The 18091-nt window shown below is 38.4% G+C and overlaps 1 protein-coding gene across 1 annotated transcript; it reads left to right on the top strand.

Moving 5' to 3' along the window:
* Nucleotides 1-6911: 6911 nt before the first annotated feature.
* On the top strand, nt 6912-11974 carry LOC138363909 (uncharacterized). Its single transcript, XM_069323367.1, has 12 exons — nt 6912-7058; nt 7219-7416; nt 7761-7865; nt 8021-8250; nt 8456-8634; nt 8966-9083; nt 9319-9410; nt 10254-10461; nt 10595-10765; nt 11046-11230; nt 11483-11718; nt 11871-11974. The coding sequence occupies exons 6-11, from the start codon at nt 9002-9004 to the stop codon at nt 11708-11710; spliced, it is 966 nt and encodes a 321-aa protein (XP_069179468.1). The 5' UTR covers nt 6912-7058; nt 7219-7416; nt 7761-7865; nt 8021-8250; nt 8456-8634; nt 8966-9001; the 3' UTR covers nt 11711-11718; nt 11871-11974.
* Nucleotides 11975-18091: the final 6117 nt, after the last annotated feature.

Raw genomic sequence — 18091 nt, 5'->3', positions numbered from 1 at the left:
GTTGCTTCTGGGAGTTTGGGTTCGAGTCACTTCTGGGGTGTGAGTTTTCAGTTGCATATTGTCCTGGGGACCATTCAGGCTTGTTCGCATTTGTGTTCCTCACGTGTGCCCCAAAGAATGAGTTGATTTGGTAAAATGCTATGCCCAAGATTACTATCCGAGTGCCGGCGGTGGGGTGGTTCAAATAGCTTAGGCTATCACCTCATTTTGTCCGGTCGTGATGGTCAAGTGGATTAAGGCGTCTTGTACATACCAGTTGCATTGCTTCTGGGAGTATGGGTTCGAGTCACTTCTGGGGTGTGAGTTTTCAGTTGCATATTGTCCTGGGGACCATTCAGGCTTGTTCGCATTTGTGTTCCTCACGTGTGCCCCAAAGAATGAGGTGATTTGGTAAAATGCTATGCCCAAGATTACTATCCGAGTGCCGGCGGTGGGGTGGTTCAAATAGCTTAGGCTATCACCTCATTTTGTCCGGTCGTGATGGTCAAGTGGATTAAGGCGTCTTGTACATACCAGTTGCGTTGCTTCTGGGAGTATGGGTTCGAGTCACTTCTGAGGTGTGAGTTTCCAGTTGCATATTGTCCTGGGGACCATTCAGGCTTGTTCGCATTTGTGTTCCTCACGTGTGCCCCAAAGAATGAGGTGATTTGGTAAAATGCTATGCCCAAGATTACTATCCGAGTGCCGGCGGTGGGGTGGTTCAAATAGCTTAGGCTATCACCTCATTTTGTCCGGTCGTGATGGTCAAGTGGATTAAGGCGTCTTGTACATACCAGTTCCGTTGCTTCTGGGAGTATGGGTTCGAGTCACTTCTGGGGTGTGAGTTTTCAGTTGCATATTGTCCTGGGGACCATTCAGGCTTGTTCGCATTTGTGTTCCTCACGTGTGCCCCAAAGAATGAGGTGATTTGGTAAAATGCTATGCCCAAGATTACTATCCGAGTGCCGGCGGTGGGGTGGTTCAAATAGCTTAGGCTATCACCTCATTTTGTCCGGTCGTGATGGTCAAGTGGATTAAGGCTTCTTGTACATACCAGTTGCGTTGCTTCTGGGAGTATGGGTTCGAGTCACTTCTGGGTTGTGAGTTTTCAGTTATATATATATATATATATATATATATATATATATATATATATATATATATATATATATATATATATATATATATATATATATATATATATATATATATATATATATATATATATATATATATGCAACAATACTTGGACAACGTACAATACGTACAAGGTACAATACTTGGACAACGCAGACGGCCCATTGGCCCATCAGATGCACCCAATTGGCCCATCCGATGTAGCCCAATGGCCCATCTGATACAGCAGACATACAAGCATAAAATGGGATGGGCCATTGGGCTACATCGAATGGGCCAATTGGGAGCATCTGATGGGCCAATGGGCCGTCTGCGTTGTCCAAGTATTGTACCTCACCCCACTTCACCACTCTCTCCTGCCTATTTATACCTATCACTCGATCTGTAAAATCATTCCTTCTGAAGATGTATTTAATATACGAAAGTACTTAAGGAAATTCCTGTTTCATTTTCCTCCGTGGTCTGACATTGTCACATTCTTAATCACGTGTTTATTTTCGTGATATACACACACACACACACATATATATATATATATATATATATATATATATATATATATATATATATATATATATATATATATATATATATATATATATATATATATATATATATATATATATATATATAGATAAGTAGGAGCAGGAATGAGAAGTGGACTGATTTGAGTGCTGGGGAGGATATATATATATATATATATATATATATATATATATATATATATATATATATATATATATATATATATATATATATATATATATATATATATATGTCGTACCTAATAGCCAGAACGCACTTCTCAGCTTACTATGCAAGGCCCGATTTGCCTAATAAGCCAAGTTTTCCTGAATTAATATATTTTCTCTAATTTTTTTCTTATGAAATGATAAAGCTACCCATTTCATTATGTATGAGGTCACTTTTTTTTTATTAGAGTTAAAATTAACGTAGATATATGACCGAACCTAACCATCCCTACCTAACCTAACCTAACCTATCTCTATAGGTTAGGTTAGGTTAGGTAACCGAAAAAGTTAGGTTAGGTCAGGTTAGGTAGGTTAGGTAGTCGAAAAAACATTAATTCATGAAAACTTGGCTTATTAGGAAAATCGGGCCTTGCATAGTAGGCTGAGAAGTGCGTTCTGGCTACTAGGTACGACATATGTATATATATATATATATATATATATATATATATATATATATATATATATATATATATATATATATATATATATATATATATATATATATATATATATATATATATATATATATATATATATATATATATATATATATATATATATATCAACCCGTTCTCACACAAGACAGTACATATATGACTAGTGCTTAAAGTCAATATGTGGAATGTGATTTAGTACATATGTGATATATTCCCAGTTAACTTTTTTACCAAGGCTCAAACTCTTCCTCACGTACCAATTTACGTCTCACAGTACTCGTCCATCAACGTAGATAGCTGAATAGTCGTGATTGGTTCAATTATAACGAAAATTGTAGTTTTCAGGTCCCACATGGGTTGTGAAATTCACCTACTATTGTCCATGCTCTTATAATATTACAGATCAGCTACATCCTATTGAAGGCTCGTAGTTTTGTTTTGAGAAATATTAGTTGTTCTTAGTAAATTATAATAAGCACAATAAATTATTACATAGAATAAGTGCTTCACCAATCAATATTATATACTATAGTTTGTGCTTTAGAAATCTTTAAAGAATGTTTTGTAGGAACGCTAACAGAAAACGATGTTATGTTGGAATGTATATAGGGTAAACTACTGCAAACAGGATGGTATGGTGTGGATTATTGGAAACTATAGGATTAGGGTCCACTACCACCTGTTAGGTGGGTAAGGGGTCCAATAACACCCGCAGGATGAGTATGGGGGTCACATCCACCCACAGGAATGGTATGGGGATCACTTCCACCCACAGGAAGGGTATGGGATCCAATACCATCCACTGGATGTGTATTGCGTCCACTACCACCGACAGGATGGGTATGGGCTCACAACCACCCACAGGATAGGTATGGGGTCCAATACCACCCACAGGATGAGTATGGGGTCCACTATAACCCACAGGATGGGTATGGGGCTCCAACCACCCACAGAATAAGTATGGGGTACAATAACACCCACTGGATATGTATGGCATCCATTGCCCCCACAGGATGACTATAGGGTACAGTATCGCCCACAGGATTAGTATATAGGGTTCACTGCCGCCCACAGAGTCGGTATGGAGTCCACCGCCACCCACAGGGTCGGTATGGGGTTCACTACCGCCCACTGGGTCGCTATGAAGTCAACTACCGTCCACAGGGTCGGTAGGGGTCCACTACCGCCCACAGGGTCGGCAGGGGGTCCACTGCCACCCACTGGGTCGGTAGGGGGTCCACTGCCGCCCACAGGATCGATAGGGGGTCCACTGCCGCCCACAGGGTCGATATGGGGGGGGTCCACTACCGCCCACAGGATCGATAGGGGGTCCACTGCCGCCCACAGGGTCGGTAGGGGGTCCACTGCCGCCCACACGTTCGGTAGGGGTCCACTGCCGCCCACAGGGTCGGTAGGGGGTCCACTGCCGCCCACAGGACCGATAGGGGGTCCACTGCCGCCCACAGGGTCGATAGGGGGTCCCTTACCGCCCACAGGGTCTCTATGAAGTCAACTACCGCCCATAGTGTTTGTATAGTGTCCACTATCGCCCATAGTGTTATTATGGGGTCCACTACCCCTCATAGGGTCGGTATGGGGGTCCATTACTACCCACAGGGTGTGTCTGGGGTCTATTTTGGCAATACTGCTTTTCCAATCTCATTTGTTGTTCAATGTAAAATATTTGTTGCTCGACTTGCAACAATTTATATATATATATATATAGTATAGTGCCTTTGCAATAATGTACCAATGTGTGTATTTTCATAACTCGTTTTAAATTGTTGAAAAATAAATAACTACATTGTGAATGCAAGTCAATGTTTACATGCTAAATCAGAGTTGCCAGATTCCGCTTAAAATAGCAAATTGTGCTTATTTTCAAAGCTTGAGAATTTAGCTTTAAAGTAGTTAAAAAACTACGAATTTCGCAATTTGCTATGTACTTTAGTGTACTATTTTAAAATAAGATTGGTTTTTAAGCTGCAAGTCATATGAATCTCAAAAAAAGTATATTATTAACAATCTTATCTCCATAGTTCACTAGTTTCTGTAAATCAGATCTGGTAACTGTAGGCCAAGTACTGGAAGACTCAAGACACAATGTGTTGAAGCTATTCTCTTTGAAGAAGTCATCTCGACAGGATCTTCCAGCTCCAGCTATAAAACTTCACCAAACATGGATCTACCTAGTACATCAAATGGTAAGGAATTACTAAACTGTACAAAGTTTTATGCTAGAACATTTGTTACAGAATTGTCCCTGTCAGGGACAATTCAGTCCCTATTCTATGTGTACTCCATCACATAGTGACGGAGTATGTGGGAATAATTTTGTTGACACTGTCCATTTTGTCAATTCTACAACAGCAGATAATATGAATTCCCAGAGATATTTGTAACTTGAGATACTTGGTTTGGTTTGGTTAAGTTAGGTTAGGTTAGCCTAACCCAGTAAATCCTCCCCGGCTAGAATATAAACCCCAGACAAAGTGCTCGTGAAATGCCAGGCATTTGCAAATATGAGGATGTGGTTGATTAGATTATATTCTTTTCTATATCATAGATGTTCAATATATGAAAAATATTTTAGACTTAAAAATGGACCCCTGAGGTACTCAACTTAACACATTTCTTCATATTCATTCCCATTTAGTATGACCTTTTGCTCTCTTTGTTTTAACTATTGTTTTGTGCACTTTACAATTTTTTTCATGAACCTGTAATTTCCTTGCTAGTCTTCCATGTGGTACCTTATTAAAGTCTTTAGCATAATCCATGTATACTACATCCACCGGAAACCCTTTATCTGAGTACCATGTTACCATGTCCCAAAAGTGAGGAGGTTTATAAGGTAGCATCTGTTTTTAAGAAGACCATGGTGTGTCGATTGAATAAGATTGTTCACTGAAAGATGGTAAATGATTCCCTCCCTTAGGATTTTCGCCATGAGCTTGCAGATGTGTTATACCTAGCTGATTGGACATTAGTTTTGTGCTTAACTCTTTCTGCTTTTTTTTTAAATACTGTAAGGGTGAAATTTTCATATTTCAAATCTCGGGGTACTATCCCTTGGTTCAGATATTTTGTGGAAAGTATTTTCAGCAGTATTCATAGTTCTTCTGTCAGTTTATTTTCCTTTATAATTAAGGTTTGTTTTCTTTTGTACCATAGAAAGTACCACAGAAAGGTGTTATAATGTTGTGTTAGCTTTTCTGTACAATTTTTCTTTTTTGTTTGTATAAAAGGCTATGCAATGAATTCAAATATTTACGCTACCAATCAATTTTTCAGATAGATCATCGGATTTTGACAGTATGCTGTACATACCAGATGTTCCAAAAATAACTACAGACAACAATAATGGTACTGTGTTTACTATTTTTATACTTTATATATAGGAAGACAAGTTCAATCAATGAGCATTTTAATATATCATCAAAATTTTCATACATTTCTTTCACTTTGTTACACTTGTAAAAACTTATTCTTAGCTATATTTATATAAATGTTAATACCACTGTTAAATGAACATATTGATTTGTGTCCTTATTAGTTATAGCTTATTTATGTTGACCCAGCACCTTACTAAAGGGATTACCTTAACTTGTGTCACTATCTCTCTAGGGGGCTCCAGGTAGGCAGTATAGGTAATGCCACTAACATGCATATCATTATGGGAAAGTCCATAATTTAACACATAATTATAAGTAGGAAATTTGTAGCAAATTTTAAGATTATTAATAGGTACATTGTAGCATAATTTTGCATAAGCATAATTTTCTTGTTTTGTTCTTGTACTTTTCCTTCGAACAGTATTATTTTCTCTTCAGAATTTCACCGGAGAATAGCAGTGATGACTAGAGAACATCTTGAACGTGAGTACCAGAAAGCACGTGCTGCAATGATACAAAGAAATGAGTACTTGAAGAGACTCTTAAACGTGGAGGAACCAAACTCAATAAAGGTGACAAACAAGAAACAGAAAAAAGATAACATACAGGATGTATCACACATTAATTCAAAACAAAGACCAGCTGCACCCCAATCTGATGGTAATCTTCTATTATTTTCTTAACAATATTTCTACAGCTGTTATTTGTGTACTTTCCAATAATATTTGTTGCCTATTTTTAAGTGTATGCTAGACAATTATGGAGATTAAATTACTATAACACTGAACAACTTGGTAGCATAAAGTTAGTTATAGTAATATCTTGAGATTTGTCTGAAAATATTAATACTTGTATACAATTTGCAATTATGTACCATGCTTAAATCTTCAAATGTGCCACCCAGACATTCTGCCTGCTATACTTTCACCACCACACATTCAAAATGCGGGCTATTCTACTAGTGGCAGAACGTACACTCAAAGTTATTTGGCAGCTGGTGAAGAAACTTTGGAATCATTTGATGTTGGTATGTCCCAACATCATTTGTTGGTATTTAAATGAGGGTTTATTTAATGGACACACGTCATAAATATTATGTACCAAAATTGTGCTTAATGCCTATGAAATTTTGTTTAACATATTATACTAATCATTCCTTTCACTTACAAATTTTTCTTACTAATTTTTAATCCCATATTTCAAAGTACTTGCTGCAGAACTTGAACAAATTAAAGATTCTCAGCCAAGTGTTTCTGACTGGCAAAAAAGAAGAAAAAATGCAGAGATTAATTGGGGAGAAAGCAGGGCAATGCTGTTCGATTGGACATTGTCTGAGTTGGGTGTTCCAGATAAAGGTAAATTAAATATTGCTGTGTTCATTAAGGTTATACTGTATAATAAGCATCATATGCATATTAATGACACTCTATTAATACATTTAGACTTCAGATTGTTTAAAATGTTAGGTATACAGTATTTAAAATTAGTATAAATAATTACCCCTTTTTTCATCAGGTAAAGTTTGTGTACAATGTACAAATTGTGAGGCAAGCATCAAATGTGAAGACTGTTTTGCATTTTTGTGTCACATTTGTGACCAAATGCAACATTTTCTCATGCCTTTCCACCACAGATTATATTGGAAAAATGGCTTTTATGAGCCATTAGACCCGACACAAACTGTGTGCCCTGAAGGAAATATCTTTCACTGGAGTAAGTATACGATACCTTTATAAAATCCGTACTTTGTTCCGAGATTACTTCTACTTCCTAATCCCAGTCTAGAGCTACGATTATCTTGGTATAACAAAATAAAATGAATAAATGTTTCATTTCAGTCATTACAACATTTGGAGAAGTCTTAAAGTTTAAACCTGACACTTGGTTTTATAGATTGATTTAATCGTCTGATTGTTTCTTTTCTGTGAATTTCTCAGTCATTATCTGGAGAATAATGTCAATATTTTGTACAATCAAGAAACAATGAAATATTCAGTCTGAAATTCTTTTCCATAAAACTCATTTTGTCAAACTGTCTTCCTTTTCTTTGTTACCAGAACCTGTTGTACCAGCCCAACCACCAAATTCTTGCCCCAACTGCACAGATTGCAAGTTTAAAATTTCAAGCTCCAGCAATCTCTGCATCTTCATCACTATAATGGGTAAATAAACTTTAAAATTTACCCTTTTATTTCCATTACCGGATATTCCTGAATCACAATACATTTTGAAATTTTTGTTGCTATAAATGTTAATTTTTACATCACTATTTTAGCAAGTCGCCACACCACTCAATGCACTGTATTTTAAACTACAGGAAGGTATGACCTCTATACTCCAATCTATACATGCCACTGTGGATATGAGCATCAACAACTAGGCAAGACCATGCACAAGTCTGGTTTCTATTCATCATTAGGAAAGAGCAGCACATTCTACAGCACCAGTCTGCTTGAATCATGGCACCATATAAAAAGAAATTGTCCTGGAACATCATTTCGGGCATTAGTCACTGCACTGGAATCCTTTGGTGCTTCTCGTGGGCGTGTATGTTTTGATACCGTTATTCTTAATATTTTCAGTTTTATATTTCAATACAAAAATTATCAAAATTTTGTAGTAATGTATATTCATTTATTAATAATTAGTTTTTAATTTTGTTCAAACACAAAATGGAATGTTTTTTTTGTTTATTTATCTTATGTCATAATATGCATTTTAAATGTCACCATCTAAAAAATTCTATTCCTAGATTGGACCCATTAATTATATAACTTCGAAGAGAGTGTTCTTCGAATGGCGATTCCAGCAATATGAGCTGAGAAAAATTAGAGGAGAAGCTGACAATGAGTGTCCTGCTTGTGATAAAACCCCTTTAGCAGTACATATTGATGGCAACAAGAAGCTGTATCGTTACAACAAAGTTGGGAGGTAATAAAATGTGCTTTACAGATACTTAATGTATAGTATTCTTTTGTTCTCTACACACACTATATTATAATGAATTATATTGTCTTCAAATTAATGTTCTTATAAATAAAGTATGCACATATAAATATACATTGTCATATGACATATTTTTTAACTGAGCATGTCTTTATAGTTTGCCTTTCAATTGCATCCATATCATCATTTTATTTATCTAACACCATGTAAATTTTTGTTTTATGTAAAATTTAGCAGTGCATCAGAATTCTTCATAGGCTTTTAATTTTTGTACAATAATTTGAATTTTTTTTTACTGTATACTTTTATGTTAAAGGTATTATATGGAGGGCGGTGGCAAGAAGGAAGTGGCATGACTTTAGGGGAAGAGGCAGAGCAAGTGTTTGCATACCTCTCACGATACAACTCTACAACTAAAAACATGCTGAAAGCTGGTATTTGTTTATATGGTTCATCTGATCAAGTTTTTTATTATTTTACCTGCCCTGTAATCAGTATAATGCGATTTGTATTCAGTATTCAATAAGTATCAACTCCCTCAAATAATCAATAAAAGAATGAAAACATATTGGTCAAACTTGAGTTGGTCTTGGTGAGTAAAGGTATGTTATGAAACTGTTATTAATCTATGCTCTTCAAGATGTTCATTGCTATAAATATTTTTCTCAGAAAGAACAGAAGAACTCACAGAGGGTGCAGTCTTTTGGAACCATCGAAAAATTGATGGACTGGCTCGTGCATTAGTTACTCGACTCAGAAAGGTACTAAAAATAATATATATTTATTTTATTTATTTGTATTTATTTTGAAACTTATTATAATGCATTTATATGTGAAAGGTATTATAATGCATTTATAGGTTAGTTATGTGTTCAGATCATGTACTACATATATTTTCCATTATAAATTAGCGACCATTTCCTTGAATTAACTGCTTGAACTTTTTCAATATATCAATAAGGTTAATTTGTATAAAGTATATAGTATTTAATTAACCTAAATGTATGATTCCGAGATATATCAAATGTGTTCACAGAGAAATCACAGTATCGTGATATATCACGGGAACTGTGATGAGGGTTTGAACCCCATGCACTGAGTGCTCTCAGATGCATGCTCTAGTTCACTACGCCACGACATGGTCAGATGAATTGCAACTTGGAGTACTACTGCACCCACAAGGATCCCAAGGCTTCCACTGAAGCCAAACCAGGTTTCACACAATTCCCCCATGAACTCGGTCTCTGTCATTCAGTAGTTCTGCCTTTGATGCCCCCATTTCAATGTCTTTCTCCATGTATTGATATATCACAATAATATGAATTCTATGTGTATTGAAAGGGCCATCAGAGGTAAAACTACTGGAGGACACAGACCAAGTACATGGGAAACTGCATGCACAACCGCCCATGGAATGGGTATGGGGGTGCATAATTAACAAAAATTGAATTGTGGGTTCATTAGTACCCTAGGTTGCAATTCTTTTGACCATGTTGTGGCGCATTCAACTACAGCAAGCATCTGGGAATGCCAAGCCCATAGGTTCGAACCACTCATCATGGTTAATGTGATTTGTTCATTAAATTTATTATATTTTCAAATAGGCCAGAGAGACGGAAATAACAGTTTCAAATGAGATCGACAAACTTGATGTTCAAAAGTCATTGATTCAAGAATGGCGATCTGACCTACAAATGATTTGTAAGGAGTTAGAGTTAAACACTGGAACAACCTCGAAGAACATAAAATATTCTATCGAGGCAGTTGCAGATTCTATCAGGCATCGCAAAAATCTGATTGCCACTGATGCAGGTAGGCTTACTATTTCTTTGTTAACTCTGAAGCAATTTCTATTTAGCTCTTGTCTATAATTTCTATGTAGGTAAATGATGAGGAAATTTTTTTAACAACTTTAAAACTTTCAGCCAAAAAACTTTATTTGCAGCATCCAGTAAAATGCGCTCTTCCCTCCGGCACAGAAATGAGTGTGATAGGAAAAAGCTTCAAGGCTTCATAAAAATCTACAATAGTGAAAACTCTGAAATTCTCAGTGAAAAGGATGCAATAGAAGGTATCCTGCCATGGCACAATTTATTGCCTCATCATAGCCAAAATGGTATGTAACTACATCTCATTTTATCAGGGGTTACAATTCGGCCTTATCAAGATAACTAACATTTAGCATGCATAATGGATAAGCTTTACTTATTTTTGAAGTAAAATATCATCACTACTGTTTGTAAAATAGGTGCAGTATCATAATCCGTAGGTTTTTATCAGGTTGATACTGCACAATAAACTATGTATAGTATGTATAATGCAAGTACCTAAACTGTAATTACATTAAATTGAGTTGTAGTTTACTTGCAGTAAATATAAATTTCCTCTTTTATTAGTGTCCCTTGCTCAAAAAAAGAAGGCAGTAGAAGATGTGGAGCTTCAGAAGAGATCCAGAGAAGAGCAACAACACACTGTTCAAGAAATGCTGCATTATCTCGCATATTACAAGAATAAGAGAGAGATTTTAACCGAACATACTGAAGAGTTGTTATGTGGAATTTTTCCTTCATATCTAAGCAAGGTAAGCTAACAGCCTAAATGTGTGTTGCAATTCAGTTCTTCATAAACATTTATCCAGCAGAATTTTATACTTGTCTTGCTATTTACAACTTTGACAGGTAGACAATTCCATGGTTTTCATATACTGTACTGGTGTGTTTTACATATATTTGAACTTTTACCGAAAACTTTATTTATTTATTCTAATTTCTTTAGTATTTTCAGGGAAATTTGTAAATGTCTTAAACCCCATTAAATAGTCTATATATTACAGGATCCTAACAAGTACACTATTGAAGAGAAGCACCTATCAACCAAAAATAAGAGTGGAATCTTGGCTCTTTTGAAGCAAGGGCAAAAGATGTGTTCTGACAAGCTGAGTGATGCAAAGCGTTTATTTGGATACCAGGAAGAGGATGTTGATGTTTCCGAGCCCTACCTGGAGCTTTGTGACAGTGAAGATGATGATGATGAAGATGAAGATTTACTACTAAACTCATGATACAAAAGTTAAGTATAATAAATTTTACCTGATTTCTCTTGCTAATTTCTCTTACTTAATTTCTCTAATTTCTAATTATCCTAGCCCTAAGATTACTACTGGCCTCCATTGCCTTGCCTGCACTTTGTTTCCCCCTTAACCATATCACTCATTCTTACAGGTGTGAGACAGAGAGGTACAAGATCATCCAAGAGGAACAACACCTGAAGCACCCAACATTTGGGTGTTTTAATTAATAAAAACGCCCTTCATGGCTTCACTCATCCTGGCTGGTTTAATTAAAAAAACCTAACCTAAACCTAATATATATACCTCTAGAGTCAAGGGAGTTAAGTTTTAGGCTGCACAATGAAACTGCTATTGACAATTTTATAACTGCTGCTGATAATGTCTGTCCTGTGACTTTTTTGTAAGCATAACCAAAAGGCTTAACAATCCCTTGCTTACAAAGGGAATACTTAAACCCATTAATAAAAAACATGACCTTGAGAAGAAGTATAGGTTAGGAATTGTCTCCAAAGAATTCTCATGCTCTTCAACAGGTCACTTGAACTCCAAACCTTTCCAGTTATCCTAAAAAAAGCGAGTTACCCCTGTACACAAATGTGGTGATCTCACAGATGTTAACAATTACAGACCTATATCAATCCTGCCTAACTTGTCAACATTTTTTGAAAAACTAATCTACAAGCAGTTTTACTCTTATCTAGCCAAACACCATATACTTAGTACTAGGCTGTACAAGAATATAACAACTCTTGTATATATCTCAAAAAAAAAAAAAAAAAAAAAAAAAGCACAAGACGAAGCTTGAAAAAGTTTAGTGGTATGCAAATAGGCTAGTCCCAGGACTAAGAGGCATGAGTTACGAGGACAGGCTGCGAGAAATGCAATTGATAGGGTACATAAAGATAAACTGTTTAACACGGGTGGTAGGCGAACAAGGGGACACAGGTGGAAACTTAGTACCCAAATGAACCACTAGGATGTTAGAAAGAACTTTTTCAGTGTCAGAGTAGTTAATAGATGGAATGCATTAGGCAGTGATGTGGTGGAGGCTGACTCCATACACAGTTTCAAATGCAGATATGATAGAGCCCAGTAGGCTCAGGAATCTGTACATCAGTTGATTGCCAGTTGAGAGGTGGGACCAAAGAGCCAGAGCTCAACCCCCCGCAACCACAACTAGGTGAGTATACACACACACACACACACGTATACACACACACACACAGACACAAACATACACACACTAATGCCTCTATTCACCTTGCAGTAAATAGGAACCTGAAAGTCAGGAAGCTGCTAAAGGCTGCATCTTGGGGATGTGTGAGTGTGTTAGATAAAAATATATGTTGTTTAGATATGATGGAGGAAAAGAGGCCGAGAGTCGGTACATTAGACAACCGACGCTTAGAAAGGCGGGGTCCAAGAGCTAACAGCTAAATCTTGGAAATAATAAATTAAAATATTTAATACACCCACATACATGTTTCACATTATTTTGGCTGAGGGCACACTGAGGGCTGATGGCCCCGTCGACGGGGCAGGAAGTCGGTGGTTGATCAAAGGCCTCCCACATCCTCCACATACCTGAGGATTATTCCGGCTTAATTTTAAACGGAAGTAATGTCTTGGCATTTACGGCTTCAGCGGGTGGGTGGGTCCGTGGGTTTATTACACTGTGAGTGAAAACAATCGCCTATTCTCTATTTTATATTGCGGCTTGTAGAGCTAGAAGCTGTTGCCTCTTGTGTGCGTTGCACAAGGGGATTAATATCTGGATTAATAGCTTTCAATATTTCCAGTATTTTTTAAGGTAACGCTTAAATACCGAAGATACTGCTATTGGACACCGCTTAATTGACAATGTCTCAACAACGCAGGCTAAAGATGTGCGTGGCTCCTGCTATTGCAATGATGCTCATTTGTTTTTCAATGATGGGCCTTAGTTGCCCCCTCTCTAACTTACCGTTCTAAATACCCCTTCTCCATCTTCCGCAAACATTTCCCCTCATACATCTCCCCCCTTTCCTCCTGTCCCCCTTGTCCATCTTTGTCCCCCTGTCCATCTTTGTCCCCTGTCCCTCACTTTGTCCCCTTGCCCACATTTTCTGTCCTCTGTCCCAGATCCCTTTCCCCCTCTCTGTCCCCCTGTCCCCCCTTTCCATCTCTCTGTCCCCCTGTCCCTCTCTATCCCATTGTCCCTGTCTCTGTCCCCCCTGTCTCTCTCTGTCCCCCTGTTCTTCTCTGTCCTCCTGTTCCTCTCTCTGTCCCCCTGTCACTCTCTGTCCCCCTGTTCCTCTATGTCCCCCTGTCCATCTCTCTGTCCCCTGTACCTCTCTGTCCCCCTGCCCACTCTTTCTGTCCGCTGTCCATCATCTGTCCCCCTCCCTTTCCTCCAGTCCCCCTATCCATCTCTGTCCCCTTGTCCCTGTCTCTCCTCTGTCCCCTCTCTCTTGGTCTCCTGCCCCCCTCTCCTCCCTCTGTCCCCCGGTCCCCCTCTCTGACCCTGTCCCTCTGTCTCTGTCTCTGTCCATGTCCCCCTCTCTGTCCCTGTCTCCCTCCCTGTCCCACTGCTCCCCCTCTGTTCCCCCGTCCCTCCTCTGGCCCTGTCCGTCTGTCCCTGTCCCTCTGTCTCTGCCTCTCCTCGTTTCTGACATTCTCTGTGTCAGCCTATCTCTCTGTCTCTTTCCTCGCTCTATCTCTGTCATTCTCTCACTGACTTTGCATATCCTTATCTATACGTCTCTGTGTCTAACATTCTCTCCCTGACTCTGTCTATATCTATTTCTCTGTCTCGATCTTCATCTCTTTCTCTCTCTCTCTCTCTCTCTCTCTCTCTCTCTCTCTCTCTCTCTCTCTCTCTCTCTCTCTCTCTCTCTCTCTCTCTCTCTCTCTCTCTCTCTCTCTCTCTCTCTCTCTCTCTCTCTCTCTCCTTACATACATACATACATACATACATACATACATACATACATACATACATACATACATACATACATACATACATACATACATACATACATACGTACATACATACATACATACATACATTTATTTAACACATGTGGTACACGCACAAGGGGACACAGGTGGTGGAGGCTGATTCCATACACAGTTTCAAGTGTATGGAAAGTGTATGTATTCAAGTGTATGTATTCAAGTGGCGGGACCAAAGAGCCAAAGTTCAACCCTTGCAACCACAACTAGGTTAGTACATACATACATACATAAGATATAAAACAGTGGAGGATTCCCAGGTAGAACAATCAACCACAATGCCCATTACCCCTTTACCCTGATGTCCTTAACTACACAACTATACAAGAGTCATTAACACGTGTAATGGCTGATCCCCCATCTTTCATTTTATCAGCTTAGTTCCTTTATTATGCCCCAATTACTCATCCCTTGAGCGGTAGTTAAACTGAACCCAAATTTAAAAAAAGTTCCTTGCTAAGCAAGCTACAGTCTTGATAAGTCAGATATATTGTTTGTTAACACATTTCTCAACAATGAACAGTCAGTTTTATCAAGCTAACATATCCTAACACAACGAGTGAGAGTATTAACTGGTATAATTATTTTATTAGACCAGTATATATTATTAGATTATACTGGTATAATTATATATATATATATATATATATATATATATATATATATATATATATATATATATATATATATATATATATATATATATATATATATATATATATATATATATATATATATATATATATATGTATGTATGTATGAGTGTGTGTGTACATGTGTATACAACATTAATAATTTTGTAACTAGCGTCAAACATTGTTATTTGCTTAGCTAAACGAACTAGAGGGTTCCGGTCCTGAACCGATTATGTGCCTCTGTAATCCTTTACACCACGGCCCACGGGATGGGTATGGGGTGCATAATAAAGAAAGCAATAGAAGAAATTGAAATTGCATAATACGGTTATTGACATTCAATAATAGTAAGATAAAGCAATGAGGACCAAATGGGAGACCAGTGATCAGTGTCTTGTATTCCCTGCAATACCTCAAATCCTACGTACCTCACTGACAGGCTCCAGTATGTTTCTGTGAATAATTCAATTTCTCCCACCCTACCCATCAACATTGGTGTTCCTCAGGGCAGCATACTTGGCATACTTGGGTATCCTTTGGAGGTGCTTATCCAGTTCTCACTTGAACACTATGAGGGGATTGCCAGTTATGCCATGCAGTTATGCAATGTATGAATCTATCTATAAGTCCACCAATCTTTGTAAAAATTTCTTGTATGGATGTACCTTACCTAAATAAACATTTATTTATTTATTATTTATATTTAGGATTCATCAACTGCCAAAGATATTCACATGTCAGTATAATTCTGGCGAGAGAGAGGTTTGGGAAAAGCCGTTATACCAACTAGTCAGCAATAAGGGTGATATTTGTGGGGCACAGGCACACTCGGCCTGGCCCATTAACCCCCAACTGACACTATAACTACTAGCTACTAGGTACATGAACATAATTACATAATTTACGTACATAATTTAAGGTACATAATTACTAGGTACATGAGGACTGGCCATTGTACTATATAGACCTGAAAAAGTGTAACTTAGCGACAACAAGAAAATATTGAATCACAAGACCAACGACGACCATTCCCTTACCCTGCCATAAACACTGAAATTTGACACCCTACCTCTGGAGCCACCCTGACCACAGGTCCACCAACTACATTTCCCTCCCTCCAACTCTGCCTCCACTTACATTGTACACCACGCAAGTGTGGACTAGTGTGTAAATCTTACTGATACCACACTTAACCTTTATTCTTTCTCAATGTGTTGTATAAAAGGATCTGATTATACCGTTTCATTTCTAACTCCTTTTCTTGGAAGAATGCCACATATGATCGTACACACACACTAGGTCTGTATAGGGTATAGGCAAGGTCTGACAAGGTATACTAGGTGAGTACTAGTTGAGTACTTACACACAAGATATTCTAGGTGAGACTAGGTGAGTATACACACACACGCAACATATACTAAGTTAGTACACCCAGAAACAAGATATACTAGGTGAATACACACATACAAGGTATACTAGGTGAGTACTAGTTGAGAACTTACACACAAGATATTCTAGGTGAGACTAGGTGAGTATACACACACACACGCAACATATACTAGGTTAGTACACCCAGAAACAAGATATACTAGGTGAATACACACATACAAGGTATACTAGGTGAGTACTAGTTGAGAACTTACACACAAGATATTCTAGGTGAGACTAGGTGAGTATACACACACACACGCAACATATACTAGGTTAGTACACCCAGAAACAAGATATACTAGGTGAATACACACATACAAGGTATACTAGGTGAGTACTAGTTGAGAACTTACACACAAGATATTCTAGGTGAGACTAGGTGAGTATACACACACACACGCAACATATACTAGGTTAGTACACCCAGAAACAAGATATACTAGGTGAATACACACATACAAGGTATACTAGGTGAGTACTAGTTGAGAACTTACACACAAGATATTCTAGGTGAGACTAGGTGAGTATACACACACACACGCAACATATACTAGGTTAGTACACCCAGAAACAAGATATACTAGGTGAATACCCTAACACCAACCTCCTACAGTACACAACACCAACCTCCCACAGTACACCTCCCACAGGTAACCCCAGCACCAACCTCCCACAGTACACAACACCAACCTCCCACAGTACACATCCCACAGGTAACCCCAGCACCAACCTCCCACAGTACACAACACCAACCTCCCACAGTACACAACACCAACCTCCCACAGGTAACCCCAACACCAACCTCCCACAGTACACCTCCCACAGGTAACCCCAGCACCAACCTCCCACAGTAACCCCAACACCAACCTCCCACAGTACACAACACCAACCTCCCACAGTACACATCCCACAGGTAACCCCAGCACCAACCTCCCACAGTACACCTCCCACAGGTAACCCCAACACCAACCTCCCACAGTACACAACACCAACCTCCCACAGTACACCTCCTACAGGTAACCCCAACACCAACCTCACACAGTACACCTCCCACAGTAACCCCAGCACCAACCTCCCACAGTAACCCCAACACCAACCTCCCACAGTACACAACACCAACCTCCCACAGTACACATCCCACAGGTAACCCCAGCACCAACCTCCCACAGTACACAACACCAACCTCCCACAGTACACATCCCACAGGTAACCCCAGCACCAACCTCCCACAGTACACCTCCCACAGGTTACCCCAACACCAACCTCCCACAGTACACAACACCAACCTCCCACAGTACACCTCCCACAGGTA

This window comes from Procambarus clarkii, chromosome 12, assembly GCF_040958095.1.
Source record: "Procambarus clarkii isolate CNS0578487 chromosome 12, FALCON_Pclarkii_2.0, whole genome shotgun sequence".
Lineage (NCBI taxonomy): Eukaryota > Metazoa > Arthropoda > Malacostraca > Decapoda > Cambaridae > Procambarus > Procambarus clarkii.
The sequence above is the reverse complement of the archived record's forward strand: the minus strand, read 5'-3'. Positions and strand labels throughout refer to the sequence as shown.

Excerpts from the sequence above, each read along its gene's own strand:
- LOC138363909 (XM_069323367.1), top strand. The coding sequence starts at position 9,002 with ATGACTTTAGGGGAAGAGGCAGAGCAAGTGTTTGCATACCTCTCACGA. Across the intron at positions 9,411-10,253 it reads TAGTTACTCGACTCAGAAAG|GCCAGAGAGACGGAAATAAC; the intron begins GTACTAAAAATA and ends ATTTTCAAATAG. Across the intron at positions 10,462-10,594 it reads TCTGATTGCCACTGATGCAG|CATCCAGTAAAATGCGCTCT; the intron begins GTAGGCTTACTA and ends CTTTATTTGCAG.